At 37.3% G+C, this 20,357-nt stretch overlaps 2 protein-coding genes across 2 annotated transcripts; both read left to right on the forward strand.

Annotated features, from left to right (window-relative positions):
* Positions 1-2,296: 2,296 nt before the first annotated feature.
* On the forward strand, positions 2,297-4,705 carry LOC116012426 (probable indole-3-acetic acid-amido synthetase GH3.1). The gene is made up of 3 exons (XM_031251958.1): positions 2,297-2,711; positions 2,895-2,996; positions 3,096-4,705. The coding sequence occupies exons 1-3, from the start codon at positions 2,389-2,391 to the stop codon at positions 4,471-4,473; spliced, it is 1,803 nt and encodes a 600-aa protein (XP_031107818.1). The 5' UTR covers positions 2,297-2,388; the 3' UTR covers positions 4,474-4,705.
* A 563-nt stretch (positions 4,706-5,268) lies between these two features.
* LOC116012848 (indole-3-acetic acid-amido synthetase GH3.3-like) lies at positions 5,269-7,555 on the forward strand. Its single transcript, XM_031252523.1, has 2 exons — positions 5,269-5,293; positions 6,852-7,555. The coding sequence occupies exons 1-2, from the start codon at positions 5,269-5,271 to the stop codon at positions 7,343-7,345; spliced, it is 519 nt and encodes a 172-aa protein (XP_031108383.1). The 3' UTR covers positions 7,346-7,555.
* The last annotated feature ends 12,802 nt before the right edge of the window (positions 7,556-20,357 follow it).

The raw sequence follows: 20,357 nt of genomic DNA on the forward strand, positions 1-20,357 counted from the left end.
TGGAGGAATAGATGATGCGTTCTACATCAAGGAAATACTTTGACTAGTTCATAAGCCATTTGTCAAACTTTCATTTTTAAGTTAGCTTTTGTGAGAAAATTATAGTTCTGGCCAACCTATGAGCCAAAAATTATTAATCAGTTTCTTTCTGTTTAGAAATTTACCCCTAATAGATAGCTTTTACCAATAGCCTATTACCTTTCATTTATGGAATCTTGGCTCTTAAAGTAATAATTCATTAATTATGTAATTTTGACCTCAGGTAGTAATTTATGTGATATAAGCTAAGTCTATTTTAATTTAAAATTAAAGGATAATTTAGTTAATTTGTCTCTTTGTTGGGTTATCGCACATGATCTTTTTAATGTGACTTACTTGTTTGTTTAATTTGTGAGTTATTACATAGGACTATAGGAGTGAGTTTATCCAAAGCACACCATCAAAGTGGATATCTTTTATTAATAACCCATTAAATCACTATTGTTTATTATTGTTTTTTTTTCAATTTAACCTAACAACACTGTCGTGGATCATGCCATAAAGATAAGTTTGATTACAATTTATTATTATTATAATTTTTTCAACCTTTTTTTCCTGGCTTGATATGAAATGACATGTAACTAATTTCCTAATACAAGTAACTTATAGAATAAAGACGATAGTGATGACAAAATCAAAGGATAAGATTTTGCAGTTTTTCTCCTTGAATTTAAATTATTTAAATGTGTTGTTAACGTATTATTTGTTATCTATAATATTATATATTTTAATATCACAATATAAAAACGTAGGATCCTTTCTAAAGGGCTACGAATTGCGTGAGAAAAAAACGTTTAGATGTTTTAATCGAGGTAAAATGTGATTAATCAAAAATTGTACATAGTGAAATGATTAACTTGGTGGAGGCATGTAGCGCAAGTGGCATTGTTTTGTGAGGGTCCTTAATTGTGAAAGTAAATTTAAAAGATATCATTGAACCGCAGGTATTCCTTGTCTTGTGAGTTTTTGTTTTTCGAATTCTGAAACAATTTATTTTTACTGTTAGTACCACTTTCTTTTTCTTTCTTTCTTTTAATTATTATATATACATCATAAAGTCGATTATCTATTGTGATTGATATAATCACTTTACTTGTCTCTTTTAAAATAATAATAATGTAAAGAAAACACCCAAAATTCCATTTTCATCTCTATTATTACACTAATATTCTAAATTAAACTAGACAATACCAAAATTCAGCCATCATCCTCTGCAATATCTCACATCATATTCTAAATTAATTAAAGTTAACTTCATATTTACCTATCAATAATAAATAAAAATTTTATAATGTTAAGGACATCAAATATTGTACATGTAAAAACTGAACTAGTAAAGTAGTGAGTAGTACGTGAACCCTAGCTAGATGGAAAAGTCATGAACCTAATGTTAATTTGTGCAAGACCGACAGTCACCTCTCCTAGTGCCCTACGTAACTAACCTTTTCACTTATTGCTATGTTTGACAATAAACAAGTTCCCAAAACATAAATTAAATTCTAGTAAATTCATCGATAATGTCTATGTTATGGTGGCACAACTATATTCATTTTCATGATGCTTTATCTCGTGGATAGATTTGAAATTCTATTTTATTAAAATGGTTTTAGCTTTATTTTTAATTAATTATTATTATTTTTTGAGTACTACTGATTTTGTTACAATGTAATATCTGAATGTAATATCTACTTTCTCAACCTAAAGTACAAAGAGTTAACAATTAACTCTACTGAGGCTCAAACTCACCCCATTATCTATGTGGAAGTGTAACTCGGACACCGGGTGCCACTAGACCACAACATCTTTGGCGCTAAGTATAAACTTTCTTCTAATAATTACTATGAACAGTGAAAATTGCCTGGTAAGCCGGCAGGCTTATTCTTGTCTTTGACCCAAAAAATAACGAGAAAGGGTCGTATGGTCAAGAGAAGACAAAAAAACATTAGCTGGATGTTGCTGAGCTGGCCGACAATTTGGGGCCACATGCCAACCTGGGACCTGACAAAATTTCGTATGTGGGTCCACATGTTCCCTCCCGGACAGTCCTCAATCGACAGCACCGGCGACAAAAATACTAGAATGCCAACGCAGGGTGAGCTCTCCGTCAAACGTCCAATGAAGAGGTTACTAATCCCTGTAATATGCCAGTAGTATGTTACGTGGAGAGTGACGTCGACAAGCAGTCCATGCAGCTCTATATAAAGTGAAGCATATTTACGAATTCTACACACCAACTTATAAACATCTATCTCCTCGATCATATCGATCTCATCATTTGCCACTTGCCACCAGTTTAATCCATTCGCTCTTGATTTTCCGGCCACCAATTCAGTTCTTGATTTTCCGATCATGGGTGTGGACTCAATTGTGTCGTCTTCCCCTCTCGGCCCTCCGGCCTGTGAGAAGGACGCCGTTGCTCTTCACTTCATTGAGGAAATGACTACGAACTGTGATCCCGTACAAGAAAAGGTTTTAGGGGAAATCCTTAGCCGGAATGGGGAAACGGAGTACCTCCGGCAATTCAAGCTGGATGGTGCTACGGACCGGGAAACATTCAAGTCAAAGGTTCCTGTGGTCTCATACGATGATCTTCATCCTTACATTCATCGTATTGCAAATGGCGATTTCTCGCCAATCCTCTCCTCACAGCCCATCTCTGAGTTCCTCACTAGGTAAATATTCTTAAATCTTAATTTCTTGAATCAAAATTTAGAATCAGCAACAGTTCTGATCATGGGTTTTGAGTCAAAGTTCTGTATATACTACAGTATTTTGTTTAAGTTGGTTCTTATATCTTAATTTTGTTGAATTAATCTTGACAATAGCTAACTATCCTATGTAAATAATACGTACAGTTCTGGGACTAGTGCTGGAGAAAGAAAATTGATGCCTACAATTCCTGAGGAGATGGATCGCAGACAGAAGTTATACAGCCTTCTCATGCCGGTGATGAATCTGTAAGTGAACATGGTAATTAAATTCTTTTATTCAGTTTATATTAGATTACATTTATATCTGACATCTAATTTCGGAATTTCATCAATCCGTTATTGCAGCTATGTTCCTGATCTTGAGAAAGGGAAGGGCTTGTACTTCCTGTTCACCAAAGCTTCAACCAAGACGCCCGGCGGATTACTTGCACGCCCGGTGTTGACGAGCTACTACAACAGCCAGCAATTCAAGAACAGGCCTCACGATCCCTACAACGTTTACACAAGCCCTAATGAGCCAATCCTCTGCATCGACTCCTTCCAAAGCATGTATGCTCAGATGCTTTGCGGTCTGCTGATGCGCCACGAAGTTCTCCGTGTCGGCGCCGTCTTCGCCTCCGGCCTCCTCCGTGCAATCCGGTTTCTGCAGATCCACTGGCGCCAGCTCGCGGAGGACATCTCGTCCGGGATTCTAAACCCTAATATCACTGACGTTTCCGTCAGGGACAGCGTTACTAAGATCTTGAAACCCAACCCGGAGCTGGCTCAGTTCATCGCCGGAGAGTGTGAAGGTGAGAATTGGGAAGGGATTATCAAGAGGATTTGGCCCAACACCAAATATCTTGACGTGATTGTTACTGGTGCTATGGCCCAATATATACCCACTCTTGACTATTACAGTGGTGGTTTGCCCAAGGCTTGTACCATGTATGCATCCTCAGAATGCTATTTCGGGCTCAACTTGAAACCGATGTCTCCTCCGTCCGAGGTTTCATACACCATCATGCCCAACATGGGGTATTTTGAGTTCCTGCCGCATGATCCGGTGAACCCCGTGACCGTGTCACGTGACTCGCCGCCTCGGCTAGTGGACATGGCCGACGTGGAAGTGGGGAAAGAGTACGAACTCGTGATCACCACCTATTCCGGGTTATGCCGTTACCGTGTTGGAGATATACTCCAGGTCACTGGATTCCACAACGCGGCGCCGCAGTTCAAATTCATAAGGAGAAAGAATGTGTTGCTGAGCATAGACTCCGACAAGACTGACGAGGCGGAACTGCAGACCGCTGTAAACAACGCCACGGCGCTGTTACGCGAATACGACACCAGCGTGGTGGAGTATACTAGCTTCGCTGATACCAAAACCATTCCTGGGCACTATGTCATTTACTGGGAATTGCTTATGAAGGATCCTGAGAATCCTCCGTCCGATGATGTTCTGAACAAATGCTGCTTAGTCATGGAGGAGTCCATGAACTCCGTTTATCGCCAGTGCCGTGTGGCGGATAATTCAATCGGGCCACTCGAAATAAGGGTGGTGAAATCCGGCACTTTTGAAGAGGTTATGGACTTGGCCATTTCCAGGGGAGCTTCTATTAACCAATACAAAGCTCCTAGGTGCGTTAACTACACCCCTATAGTCGAACTTCTCGACTCCAGGATGGTGTCATCTCACTTTAGCCCCGCCGCCCCTCATTGGACGCCGGCACGACGGCGCTGAACAATTTCGTCCGCCGTGAACCAGGCTGCCGACCAAACATGCTCCTGCTATTTGGACAATTAAGTTAAGGTGTCTCCGTTTTAATTGGTTGTTTATATTTCTGTAGAAAGTGCAGGCAAGAGTAGTTCAATTTTCAGTGTACTAAGTCAAAATAAGCTTCTGTAGGTAACTTTGTGTATCTCGTTGTCTGTGGTTATTTTTATGAATAAATTAAAAAGGTTCTTTGGTGTCATATATTATTGTTAAATGAGTTTTGAACCCAAAGACACTAGAATTAAGTATTTGGGCAACACAGAGGTTAAGGATGAGCAAAGACAATGCAATAATGAATACTAATCTTGGTCGGCCAGTTAAAGGGTCATTCCAGTGTTATATTGCCTATCCTAGACAAACAATATGAATTTTACAAATATTTACAATGCCATACTAGGGATGTAAGCATTTTAAGAATTGAATCCCCTCTTAAATCTTAATAACTCATTCTAGTCAAAAGGTTGTTTCAAACAAAAGAATGCAGACTTGAATTTCCAATATATGAAAAGATTACAGAAATATAATTTACACTTAAAAAGAATGATAGGAAAAAAGATACATCTTCAAACTGCACTATCCTTAATGTGCCTTTATTCTTTGCATAGTCCACTGCATCTCCAACATTCTGCATAATTTACCTGAAAAAAGAATTAAGAAAATTGCAGTCAGGTATTGTTTCATGGCACATATAGAATGTAAGAATAGGCACAAACCTACTTGAGTTTTGAGTTTTCTTGCTATTGTGATCATAATATGCTCATCATGATTTCAGGTGTCATTGGCAAGGGTATTGCTTATGCTGTTGAAATCCTTTAAAGGGGTTTCTGTAACCTTAACACAAAAAGTACACACCAGCCATATTAGTAAAGAATGAAATATCCTTATCATCATGTACCATGGATTTATTTTGCAAGTGTATACCTTTCCCATCTCCTTATGCGTCGACTCCCTAATCTCCTGAGTAGCTCTCTAATCTACTGAGTATATGCTTCACTTCCACGAGTAGTTCCATTGGCTTCCATGTGATCTGGCACCGGTTATGGAGAAGGTTCTGGACGTTTTCTCTTGCAGGCTCTAACTCTACGCTGCTTCCTCTCCGGAGAGGTTCGGATATCGGTCACCACAGCATTTCAGTTTTCGTCCATGGTGGGACTTTTTTATAGTGTTAGTTTGAAGCATTCATTTTAAAATTAATTTTTAGTCTTGAAGATGCCAACAGTCATCTTCCATTTAAATTTATTTGTATTTTCCTATGTATTGAATATCTTCTTAAATGTGATATTCAAAAATAATTCTGATATGTAAGTAACTTTTAATATTTCAAGACATTTATTTAATGAATTCGAATTCCAAAAAAGAAGCCCAAAACGACTGTGTTTTAATTGAGCGGGAATTGGAGCCAAAAATTTTGGCCAAAAACATCTAGCTTTTTTATATATAGGATAGGATGCTAACCGTTGCCCCAAGTTATGTTGTTATTGACGTGTGAGCTCACGTGTCCTTGAGTAAGCCTATTTTGCCTGCTATTGTGTCCTCATTAGATCCCATTCAAAATCCTAACTAACTCTATGTATACATATTGATAGTTTATATATATACCTTTAGTCTTAAACAACAAGATCGATCTATCAAACTATCTATATGTATGTATGTATGTATGTATGTATGTATCACACGGCTATACCATTGCCCAAAGTGATGTTGATGTGTGAGACTGCTATGTGTTCATGAGTAGGTCTATTATGTATCATAGGATCAAGCTTCTCTTTTAGGTTAAATTTTTTTTATTCTTTAAAAATTGAAAAGTCATCTTTCTCTTTTTTTTTTTTTTTTTTGAAGCAAGTCATCTCCCTTAAGATATAACTAGTTCTAGTTTTCAAAATTTTATTCGTACATCGCACAAGTAATTGGGTAATTATTTGCTTAAATTCAAGCTAAAGACAACATCAAAAAACATAATTGATCCAACTCATTTAATCAATTGCACTATATAATATTCGTTATTATAATTTATATAATTGTATATCGATCCAAATACTTTTAAAATATTATAATAAATTCATTATGTGCAACACACGTCCAACGCACGAATGAAATTACTAAGAGCATTTAATATTTTTACTAATTAAAAAAATCACAAAAAATAAGATTTAAGGCAACATAATTTTCTAATAGGAGAGTGTTTTTAAAATTTTACCCAACAATAAGATCGAACAATATTACTAGAACATACAAGAGACAACTTCAAAAATATTAGAAGAATAGATGATGCGTTCTACAAGGAAATACTTTGACTAGTCATAAGCCATTTGTCAAACTTCCATTATTAAGTTAGCTTTTGTGAGAAAATTATAATTCATTGACCATAGACTCCGACAAGACTGACGAGGCGGAACTGCAGACTGCCGTAAACAACGCTACGGCGCTGTTACACGAATACGACACCAGCGTGGTGGAGTATACTAGCTTCGCTGATACCAAAACCATTCCTGGGCACTATGTCATTTACTGGGAATTGCTGATGAAGGATCCTGCGAATCCTCCGTCCGATGATGTTCTGAACAAATGCTGCTTAGTCATGGAGGAGTCCATGAACTCCGTTTATCGCCAGTGCCGTGTGGCGGATAATTCAATCGGGCCACTCGAAATAAGGGTGGTGAAATCCGGCACTTTTGAAGAGGTTATGGATCTGGCCATTTCCAGGGGAGCTTCTATTAACCAATACAAAGCTCCTAGGTGCGTTAACTATACCCCTATAGTCGAACTTCTCGACTCTAGGACGGTGTCTGCTCACTTTAGCCCCGCCGCCCCTCATTGGACGCCGGCACGAGGGCGCTGAACAATTTGGTCAGCCCTGAACCGGGCTGCCGACCAAACATGCTGCTACTATTTGGACAACATTATGGTGTCTCCATTTAATTGGTTGTTTATATTTCTGTAGAAAGTGCTGGCATGAGTAGATCAATTTTCAGTGTACTAAGTCAAAATAAGCTTCTGTAACTTTGTGTATGTCGTTGTCTGTGGTTATTTTTATGAATAAATTAAAAAATGTTCTTTGGTGTCATATGTTTATGTTAATTGAGTTTTGAACCCAAAGACACTAGAATTAAGTATTTGGGCAACACAGAGGTTAAGGATGAGCAAAGACAATGCAATTATGAATAATGATTAATACTAATCTTGATCAGCCAGTTAAATGGTCCTTCCATGTTAAATTGCTTATCTAAGACAAACAATATGAATTTTACAAGTATTTACAATGCCATACTAGCAATGTAACTATGTCAAGAATTGGATCCCCTCTTAAATTCTAATAACTCACTCTATGTAATTTTTGATTATTGCCTTTTGTTCTTAACCAACATTATTGATTTATCAAACTATGTGCTACACTATTATACCATTGCTTCAAGTTATTTTGTGCTACACTATTATACCATTGCTTCTAAGTTATTTTGTGTTACACTATTATACCATTGCTTCAAGTTATTTTAATGTTGTTGACGTGTGAGATTGTCACGTGTCTATGAGTAGGTCTATTATTTTGCCTCATTCTTTATTGGTTCCCCTTCTGAATTCTAAATCACTCTATGTATATACATTGGTGCAGTGGCAAGTTATAACACGTGTCTCTGAGTAGGCCTATTTTGCCTGCTATTATGTCCTCATTGGATCGCATTATAATCCTAACTCACTCTTTAATCTTAAAGAACAAGATCGTGAGACTGCTACGTGTTCATGAGTAGGCCTATTATGTCTCATATATAGGATCAAACTTCTCTTTTGGGTTACGTTAGATTGTGTTTTCTTTAAGAAAAGAAAAGTCATCTCCTTTTTTTTTTTTTTTTTTTTAAAAATTTTTTGAAAGCAAGTCATCTCCCTTAAGATATAACCAGTTCTTTTTTCGAGTACTATCCTAACTCACTCTTTTGTCTTAAAGAACGAGATTGTGAGATTGCTATGTGTTCATGAGTAGGCCTATTATGTCTCATAAGATCAAGCTTCTCTCATGAGAATCACTTCATGCCGCTTAACCACAAAGTCTTTGACGATATAACTAGTTCTAGTGTTTCAATTTTTACCCAATTTCATCACAAGGTAAGATGCAACTGTTGAATTTTTATCATAAACAATTTTTTTATAATAATATTATTTAATTTAATATTTAAAAAAAAAGAGTTAATTCCATTTTTAGTCCTAGGTTTATAAGTGACAATCCACTTTTAGTCCTTTTTTATTAGAACATCCATTTTTTGTCCTAGTATTATTGTGGCATGACCAATTTTAGTCCTTTATCAACAAATCAGTTTAAAGATCGTTAAATACAATGACATTTCGGTCTTCAATTATGAATGTTTTCAAAAAAATAAACATAAAAAATACAGCGGTTCAACATACTTTGTATAAAAGAGATTGAAATGTCTTTGTATTTAATGATATTTCAACAATTTTGTTGCCAGAAGACTAAAATTGACCATGCCACAATAATACTAAGACCAAATAAGGATGTTCTAATAAAAAGGGACTAAAAGTGAATTGTCATCTATAAATATAGGACCAAAAATGGAATTAACTCTTAAAAAAAATTACGCACAGTTTTTTTTTTTTTTTGCCCATATCAACTATCTCATACGTACTGTTAAATTCTTGTTCCTAATTTAATTTAAAGCACCAAGTCAACAAACACACCTATAAATTCCAAACTAAATTTGAATAATATGGTCAACTAAAGTTTCTATACCTTAATATTTGACTAAGCAATTCTGGCAAATTATATTACAGAACATGTGGAACATTGCAAGGTAAATCATTAATATAGATTCCTTTTTAATATACTTAAATGCTCATTTTTAATATATTGTAGGTTCATTTTTATGTAGTACATTAAAACTGAACATACTAAAAATAAACATTCAATTTATTAAAAACGAACCTTAGCTTTTAGGTTAATGGTCTATGATAAGTGCAAAAGACGCCACCTTTACAAGGTCGTTCTCGGATCATATTGTGCACAATTGATGGCTTTTATGTTTGATTTGAGCCTTAATTGCGTTAGAATGCTTATTATTGCCATCGGACCCGTTCCACGCTTTGTTAATTGTTTTTTAGGTAAAAAGATGTGCAAAAAGGTGGAAAACGGCATGAATTTCGGAGATAGATTCACAAGCGAGTTGGAAGGCAAAATTTGGCCTTGGACGCGCCTCTGGACGCGCGTCCAGGCCTGCGTCCGAATTTATGCCCGCAGAAGTTGGAAAGCAGAACAGCAGACCACCTTGGACGCGCTGATGGACGCGCGCGTCCAAGGTGGCGTCCATCAGAACGCCCTCTGGACTTTGAAGTTTGGACACGATTAACACCATGGACGCGGGCTAGACGCGCGTCCAGCCCGGCGTCCGTCGCGGAAGTGACGGTTTTTGCAATGTTTAAAAGGGGAATTGAGCTAATTTTAAGGACACTTAGACTTAGATCCCTCATTCCACACCCTAGACTTTCTCTCTCTAGGATTAGCCTAGAGAGATCTCTCCCAATTCACTCCACATTGCAATTCATAAGTTTAGATTAGAATTAGAGAAGAATTTCATTGTTGCAAGATTGTGATCTACATTCAAGTTCAAGTTCAAAGTTTAATTTCAAGCTAAGTCTTCATTTTAATTTCTTGTCATTACTTTTGCCTTTTGCTATTTCAATTCCAAGTATGATTATATAGATCTTTGTGGATTTGGATTGAGCAATTTTGTATGGATACTCTTGAGCTTTGAATTGATCAATTAGGTTTAGCAATTGCTTGGATTATGAGTTTGATTGTGTGAATGGTGATCTTCTTTGACTCTTGTGTAGGGGTGATCAACCTATATGAGAGGTGTTTGGAGAAAGAGTCTCACCTACGAGAGTAGGGTTACTCCTTAGCCTAGCCTAGCACTTTTCCTTCTCACCTTTGAGAAAAGGAAGATTGGAAGGAAAATAGCACACCATGTGTTCGATAATTTGCCTCACCTAGTCTAGTTGCCATGAGAATGGGACTATGGACTAGATGATAGGCCAATGACTACGAGAGTGGCGTTGGTATAGTTGTCTTGCCTCATTTTCGTTATTTAAGTGTTGCTAGCTTAGTACCGTAGACAATCAAGGATACCTATATGAGTTGCAAGATCCGAATCCTCTTTTCCAATTGATTGTTTCCAACGTTTTGTTCCTTATTTTCATGATGTTTCATGGGCATTTCTTACTATGTTTGGGTTAGCTTTCAAACACTAAACACTCTTGTGCTTAATCCCCTTACCGCTCAAATTCCCTCCTTGCCGTCCTTTGAGAACGATACTCGGGAACTTCTTCCCGTTTTAACACCTACTTCTTTCCATCCACCGTGAAAACTACTTCATCAGTCTACTTTATAACGTGGAACATATATTATCCCTAACTATTGTAGCGATTGTGTAAGAGGTCATTCTAAGTTTGACTTTTGTAAGATCCATTGATGACAAATTATTGTGTGAAACATGATCTACATCGTGCTATGTGGACCATAAAATGGTACACTTAACATAGTAAAAATATATTATTTGTTTACTGAATATACATTATACAAAATAGTCTAGTTTCAACACTCAAATATGTACTTTTCATGAATAAAAAGTACATTATTTTATTGAGTGTATATTATTTAATAGTATACAAAATAATGTACGTTCAGTACGTATTAAAATAATGTAGTTTATGTACACAAATAATGTAGTTTTTATTTATTGTTTACATAGTTGTGTGGACCATGAAGGTTCATAAACACTCTTTAATCCAAAAATCCCAAATAAAAGCTTAGCCAAGCATGACTATCATAGTTTCAACAACAATCAATTCAAAGGAAGATTTAATAAAACTAAAAGTAAAGAAGAGATGATGAAGAAATTCTCCCAAATTGTGCTTCAAATCTCTTCTCCTCTCTTGGTGTGAGCTCTTGATACTCCAATCTTCCTTTCAAAGCTTTTGTTCTTCTTCTTCCAAGGTGTGGGATTCCTCCTTCCACCTTTGTAGTGTGAAGAATCACTCCTCTTCAGTCCATTTATCTTCCAAAACCGCAACCCACCTACTAGGGTTGAGAGGAAATGATGCTTTTATAGTGGGGTGGAGAATGGGGGTAAAACAGACAATTCCGTGCAGTAAAAATTTTAGATCTACGACTTCTCGACGAGTAAAGGCTTTGGCTCGACGCATCCAAACATTACAGGGCCAAAAACATGGCATTCTGCCAACTCTCGACGCGTCGAGAGTAGTTCTCGACGCGTCCAGACATTACTCTGCGACACTGCTCCAGTTTGTAGGCTGATTTTGACCCTATTTCCTTCCTATTTACACTTTGATGTCTTCATACGGGTTGTAGCCCTTGAGGTCTTCTTTCCAATGGTTCAAGAATCACCTCATTTGGATATTCCTAGAAAGAGATATGGTCCGATTACCGAGATATCGCCATGGTAGCGGGAATTACAATTAATTGAGCTTTTGCTCCACTTTTCTCTTGTTTTGTTCTAGTGATCAAATCTATTCCAAGTGCCACTCTTTGACTCATTTGGAAGTATTTTAGTCATCCTCTTAGCTTCACCTTGGCTCTCATTTGCGCGAGATTCATTCAAAATGCCCCGAAAGGTATGCATTGTCTTCAATTCAACAATTTATGCATCTAAGGATATAAACAAATGAATTAAGGCACATTTTGCATAAAACCAAAGTATTTATCACTTAAAATAGGTTTATATATGGGGTGAAAACATGGACAAAAATACAATTATCATTACCCCCGGGTTTTATCGTTTTTCACGGAGGCAAAGCAGAGGCCTTGCTTAGCTTTTATTTAAGATAATGCATTGTTGCCCAAAACCTTGTGGGATGCCACAATAGAAATAAGGAAATTGTGCTTGTGGCATCCTCATTCCACCTCCAAAGTAGGGGTTCACATTTGGATTCGCCATGAACGGTTGTATCGGTATTTGGATGGGAGATACCGGTACTTGAGGCACATTTGGTTGCCCGCCTTGGTTTTCCTCATGATGTTCCCCTTGCCTCGGGCTTTGTTGTGTGCTTGTTCGATTTGGGGATATTTGCCTTGGGTTGCTCGTGTCTCTAGTCTCTATTTCAATGTCAAAGTTTTCAAATTCCTTGAGCCACCCAAGCAAAACTCTCTTATCTTTTCTTATGTTCCTCAAGAGTTCTTGATTAAGGGGATGTAGGTTCATGCTCCCCTTTGACCTTGTTTGCATAAACCAAGAAGAACACCTAGCAACAAACATCAACAACACAAACTTGGAAGCACTTTGGGTTATGGGTTAGTGAAAATAAAATTAAACGAAAAGTAAAACAAAGGTACTTTGATCTCCTAAGGATTTACTAACCTTAATGCCCGAAAATAAAGGTAAAAACTCAATAGAACCAAATTATCAATCCCCGGCAACGGCGCCAAAAAGTGATGTAATGTAGTGGTGATAGTGAAAATGGGTGTGTTTTGTCGTTCCATTGGAGATTGGGGTTTATGGCACGTAGAGAGCGGTTACCTAAACTCTAGCACCAAGGATCCATAAGGATCCAAGTAAATCATGTTTGGTTTGGAGTTAAAACTAGAATATTTTTGATATTTTGGATTAAAGGGAAAACAAGATTAAATCTAGTAGGTAGATCAAATGGGAAAAATGGGTTAAATTAGGTGTATTACTCTATTCATACATTGACACTTAGATTGGGGGAGAACAATATTCTTAGGTTCTTGAGGCAAGCACAAAAGAATCCAAGTTTCCATAAGGATTAGAACAAGGGTTACCCCATTTCCGTGGTGTATCAACCCAAATTCTTTAAGAACAAAAGCTTTGTAAGCCTCAATCTACCCCTATTTACATAGAAGGGAAATTGAGTTTGAGATTGGGAAGACTCAAGTCTTCCATCCAATTCCCATTGTGATGAAAGACTTTCCAAGGACAAACAACAATCACTGCGCAATAATTATTGAAAGATTGAATTATAACCCAATTCAAACTCAAGAGCCCTAGGTGGGTGTTCAACCCCTTTTATGCAATAATTACATAGCTAGCATCAATAGAAGCAATAAACACCTAATCTAACCCAAATAAAGGACTACTCACTCATTTGGAAGGTAAACATAACAATATCAAGCTGATAAGTGCAAAAGATACCACTTTTATACGGTTGTTCGTGGATCGTTTAGTATACAAGTTAAAGCTTTTATGAATGTTTTAGTCGTAAATTGCATTAGAATGCTTGATTTTGTCATTGGACCCCATTCCACACTTGGCTAATTGTTTTGTAGGTAAAAGAGGGGCATAAAGAAGGAAAATGGCGTTAGTTTGGAGAGGAAACCCGAGGAACATGGAAGAACGAAATCGAAAAGAACCAACGAAGAACGAAGATCGAAACGGGCGAAGAAACAGAGCCCGGACGCGTTGGGGACGCGCGTCCGGACCGCGTCCAGCGTCCCGAGCTCGAAAAGTACTGCGGGCTCTCTGACGGACGCCGGGGCGAACGCGCGCGTCCGCCCCGCGTCCATCAGAGGCCGCAAAACTTCTGCGTCCGGCTGTGCGCCGTAGCGCACAGACGGGCAGACGCGGGGCGGACGCCTGCGTCCGCTGCGCGTCCAGTCGCGCGCTGTAGCGCGCTCGGCTGGACGCGAGGCCGGACGCGCGTCAGGCTCGCGTCCAGCGGTTCGGCCAGCCCATTTTGGGCGCGATTTTTGGGTTAAAAACAGAGTTTTTCCTTTGGTTTTTCATTCCGGATCCATCACACTTCAATTCCACACCTTAGAATATTTCTCTCTCTAGGGTTAGCCTAGAGAGATCTCTCCCAATTCACTCCACATTGCAATTCTTAGTTTAGATTAGAATTAGAGAAGAATTCCATTGTTGCAAGATTGTGATCAACATTCAATTTCAAGTTCAAGGTTCAATTCCTAGCTAAGTCTTCCTTTTAATTTCTTGTTATTACTTTTGTCTTTTGCTATTTCAATTCCAAGTATGATTAGATAGATCTTTGTGGATTTGGATTGAGCAATGTTGTATGGATATTCTTGAGCTTTGAATTGATCAATTAAGTTTTGCAATTGCTTTGATTATGAGTTTGATTGTGTGAATGGTGATCTTCTTTGACTCTTGTGTGGGAATGATCAACCTATATGAGAGATGTTTGGAGAAGGAGTCTCACCTACGAGAGTAAGGTTACTCCTTAGCCTAGCCTAGCACATTTCCCTCTCACCTTTGAGAAAAGGGAGAAGTGGAAGATAAGAGGCACATAACGTGTTTGACGAAATGCCTCTCCTAGCCTAGTGATCACAAGTATGACATTACGGTCTAAGGAGTGAGTCCATTGACCACGAGAGTGGCGGTGGTGTTGGTGACCTTGTCTCATTTTCATTATCTAAGTGTTGATAGCCTAATATCTTAGGAAATCAAGGATACCTATATGAGTTGCAAGATCCAAATCCTCCTTTCCAATTGATTGTTTCTAATATTTGTTCCTTATTTTCATTATGTTTAATGCACCTTTCTTACTATGTTTGGGTTAGCTTTCAAACACTAAACACTCTTGTGCTTAATTCCCTTACCGCTCAAATTCCCTCCTTGCCATCCTTTGAGAACGATACTCGGGAACTTCTTCCCGTTTTAACATCTATTTCTTTCCATCCACCGCGAAAACTACATTCATCACAAGCAAAGAAATCATAAATGTGCAATAAATGTAAAGAAGAGATGAAGAAGAGGAAATGAGAACTTTACTATTAAATGTTGAAGAAAGTTGGTGGAATCCACTCTAAATCCACAAAATAAAACTTGCAATGTGTTCTCTAGTGCAGATCTAAGCTATTCTAGGCTAATATTTGCTATGGAAATAAGAGAGAGAAGTTCTGCACTAACTAGGGTTCGGAATTCCTAAAATTACAGTAGAAAATCGCATAAAATAGACTGTTCAGACCGAAACGGCCCCCTACGCAGCCCATGTAGGGGGTTATTTCGGTGACGCGCGTTCAAATCCAGGAGGTACCCACACGGGCCCCAACACGGGCCGTGTGGGTACCCATTTCATTTCTTCCAGTTTTTTTCTCCTACTCCATTTTGCGCTCCGCTGCTCCTCTCCCTCCTTGAGTGGGGGATCCTAATCTACCAAAATTGATCCAAAGCAATTCATTATGCTTCCTTTACTACTCGTTGTGGAGAAATTCACCTATAAACACAAAAGCACACAATAAAATGAGAATCGAAACTTAAATAGCAACAATAAAATGGAAAATGAAAAATAATATCAAACAGCAAATAATTACCAAGTAAATGTCAATGGAAAATGGTATCCAACCCAAGGAATAATATCGATTTAATTCTAACAAGACAGATATTGATATGCAAGCCAAACTAACTTCACTCTTTACTAGATTGGTTATGGTTATTAACAAGCTCTAACAACCTGTCTTTCCTTACTTCGTCGGTAATTAAAAAAAAGCTCTTTAATTACTTCCCTAGCTAATAAACAACCCTAAACAAGCTCTTAGGATTTAATTTACTTCCAGCATTATCGAATTAGAAAGACTACCAATCCTAGCCAACAAACTCATAAGCTCGGTTCATTTAAGCTAGACTATATATCTTCATAACACAAACTGAAAATAAGTTATAATCGAATTGTGCTATTTGCTACTAACATCAAAACACTTAAACAATTACGGATTCAAGGTTCTGACTAGCAATTTAATAACTTGACAATTGAACAATGGGCCCTATTGCAACAATTTATCAAGCAATAATTCATATATATGAATATAACAGAAGATATATAGATAATAAAGTGCAAAGAATAATTTATGCTAAATAAAGCTTACTGGTCTTGTAGAATCAAACTTCCATAATCCTCGAATTGGAAAAATAAGAACCCAGCAGTACATCGTAGGGATGTTTACAATATAAATATAAATTGATTCTATATAAACTGATGATTTCTACTATTGAATTCCACGCCTATTTATACTAATTTAGACTTGGATTCAGCCGTTCATAAGAGTAGATTGCGTAAGAAATCTTCGGACAGCAGTCGTTCGCGGACGTCGCTCGCAGTTCGTGGATGGAAATCGCCGTAGTCGTCGCAGAATTCGCGGAAGTTATTTAGAAGAGGTCCGCCGATTGCTGCTGTCTACGTAACAACAAAATAATAAAGGGAAAGGGAATTATAATTAAATTGGTTGGTCTTGGCTGCTGTTAATCTACGTACTAACTAAACAAAATAAAATAAAACTATTAATATAAAGGTTAATTCTATGTTCGTTGTTGGCTGCTGAACTAATGAAATAATAATAAGAAAAGAATTTAATTAGGTTAAATCAAATAATTTAATATAAAGAAAAAGGATTAGTCCAAAAATATTTATTAAGCATAATTATTGACATAATTATTATATTAGTGTAAAATCATAAAATAAAGTTTAAAATAAATATAATGTAAAATAAATAAAACTAATTTATTATAAAAATTAATGTAAATTAAATATAAAAATAGTGCTTATCACGCCGTTGCCGGGGATTGGCATCGGTTTTTGAGTAGTAAGTGCCTTTGGATTAACATGAGCATCTAACCCCCCCATTTACTTTCTATTTTTGCAATTTACTTTGTTTACATTTTAATCTTTTTGTCATTTCATTTGCTACTACTCTCACTTGCAACTACTTCTAGTTGCAAAACACTCTCTTGTCTTTGTGTTGATAGGTTGATCCTCTATAATGTATTCTCAAGCAAGATATCAACAAGAGGATTACTATGAGGACCAAGGAGGATATAGGCAACCAAGGGGAGGCTATAATGCTCAAGTTTCTAACCCCTATGGTTATAGAGATTATGAGGACTATGAACAACCTTACTCAAGGACATATGGATCTTCACAAGAAGAATACCAACCAAGAAGGCAACCATCAAGACCTCAATATGATGATAAGGCATATGATGAGTATAATGATCCACCACCAAGGCAAATACCAAGAGCTCAATATGATGATAGAGAATATGGTGATTACCACTACTCAATGAGAGCTCCACCACCACCTCAAAGAAGAACCATATATGATGAGCCACCGGAGAGTTACCAAGAGTCTTATCGTGATCAAGAAGACTATTCTTATGAATACCGGGGGTATAGGAGGAGTGCATCTCACCAAAGCTACAATTCAAAATCTTACCAATCTACCCACTATGACGAGGATGATGACTACCCTCAACAAAGAAGATTCTCTAATTCTCAATCCTACGACTCTTACCCATCCCAAGCCTACTCTCCACAATCGTACACTCAAAACACACCTCCACCCAAAAAGAAATCTATTATCGAGCACATGTATGACCATTGGTTGAAACCCAAGCCAAGAGACCCAAATGACCGCTTCAAGACCATTGAGGAACACATGCTTGAAGATATGAACCGACAAGTGATTTGTTTTGCTTGTAAAGGGCCTCACTATAGGTATCAATGCCAAAAGTACCCATATTGCAAGAAATGTAAGACTAACTTCCCATGTGAATGTAGGTACAATCACCATAGGGACGAAATTGATCAAGAGTGCAACCACTATGAGAATGAGGAGTACATAATGCAACCATTTGAGGAGGAAAACATGGAAGACATGAAGAACAAGATGTTGGCAAGGATAGAAGAATTAAAGCAAGAAATGGCCAATATTAGGGAAGGGTGGAAGCAAGAATATGAGAATGTTGAGGAAAAGGAGAGTGATGATGATGTGGAGATAGTGTGGGAAGAGGAAAAGCCATGTGGTGGCACTATTGAGCTTGCATGTGGTAAGACACTTGACCCTATTAGTGTTAGCACTACTCTTGGTGATAAAATTTCTAAATCTTGGGCCGACATGTGTGATGAGAATAATGATTGTGATGATATTCATGTGCCTATTCATTTTGANAGAGTAGATTGCGTAAGAAATCTTCGGACAGCAGTCGTTCGCGGACGTCGCTCGCAGTTCGTGGATGGAAATCGCCGTAGTCGTCGCAGAATTCGCGGAAGTTATTTAGAAGAGGTCCGCCGATTGCTGCTGTCTACGTAACAACAAAATAATAAAGGGAAAGGGAATTATAATTAAATTGGTTGGTCTTGGCTGCTGTTAATCTACGTACTAACTAAACAAAATAAAATAAAACTATTAATATAAAGGTTAATTCTATGTTCGTTGTTGGCTGCTGAACTAATGAAATAATAATAAGAAAAGAATTTAATTAGGTTAAATCAAATAATTTAATATAAAGAAAAAGGATTAGTCCAAAAATATTTATTAAGCATAATTATTGACATAATTATTATATTAGTGTAAAATCATAAAATAAAGTTTAAAATAAATATAATGTAAAATAAATAAAACTAATTTATTATAAAAATTAATGTAAATTAAATATAAAAATAGTGCTTATCACGCCGTTGCCGGGGATTGGCATCGGTTTTTGAGTAGTAAGTGCCTTTGGATTAACATGAGCATCTAACCCCCCCATTTACTTTCTATTTTTGCAATTTACTTTGTTTACATTTTAATCTTTTTGTCATTTCATTTGCTACTACTCTCACTTGCAACTACTTCTAGTTGCAAAACACTCTCTTGTCTTTGTGTTGATAGGTTGATCCTCTATAATGTATTCTCAAGCAAGATATCAACAAGAGGATTACTATGAGGACCAAGGAGGATATAGGCAACCAAGGGGAGGCTATAATGCTCAAGTTTCTAACCCCTATGGTTATAGAGATTATGAGGACTATGAACAACCTTACTCAAGGACATATGGATCTTCACAAGAAGAATACCAACCAAGAAGGCAACCATCAAGACCTCAATATGATGATAAGGCATATGATGAGTATAATGATCCACCACCAAGGCAAATACCAAGAGCTCAATATGATGATAGAGAATATGGTGATTACCACTACTCAATGAGAGCTCCACCACCACCTCAAAGAAGAACCATATATGATGAGCCACCGGAGAGTTACCAAGAGTCTTATCGTGATCAAGAAGACTATTCTTATGAATACCGGGGGTATAGGAGGAGTGCATCTCACCAAAGCTACAATTCAAAATCTTACCAATCTACCCACTATGACGAGGATGATGACTACCCTCAACAAAGAAGATTCTCTAATTCTCAATCCTACGACTCTTACCCATCCCAAGCCTACTCTCCACAATCGTACACTCAAAACACACCTCCACCCAAAAAGAAATCTATTATCGAGCACATGTATGACCATTGGTTGAAACCCAAGCCAAGAGACCCAAATGACCGCTTCAAGACCATTGAGGAACACATGCTTGAAGATATGAACCGACAAGTGATTTGTTTTGCTTGTAAAGGGCCTCACTATAGGTATCAATGCCAAAAGTACCCATATTGCAAGAAATGTAAGACTAACTTCCCATGTGAATGTAGGTACAATCACCATAGGGACGAAATTGATCAAGAGTGCAACCACTATGAGAATGAGGAGTACATAATGCAACCATTTGAGGAGGAAAACATGGAAGACATGAAGAACAAGATGTTGGCAAGGATAGAAGAATTAAAGCAAGAAATGGCCAATATTAGGGAAGGGTGGAAGCAAGAATATGAGAATGTTGAGGAAAAGGAGAGTGATGATGATGTGGAGATAGTGTGGGAAGAGGAAAAGCCATGTGGTGGCACTATTGAGCTTGCATGTGGTAAGACACTTGACCCTATTAGTGTTAGCACTACTCTTGGTGATAAAATTTCTAAATCTTGGGCCGACATGTGTGATGAGAATAATGATTGTGATGATATTGGTGTGCCTATTCATTTTGATAATGCTAA

Source organism: Ipomoea triloba, chromosome 3, assembly GCF_003576645.1.
Source record: "Ipomoea triloba cultivar NCNSP0323 chromosome 3, ASM357664v1".
In the NCBI taxonomy this organism is placed as follows: Eukaryota; Viridiplantae; Streptophyta; class Magnoliopsida; order Solanales; family Convolvulaceae; genus Ipomoea; species Ipomoea triloba.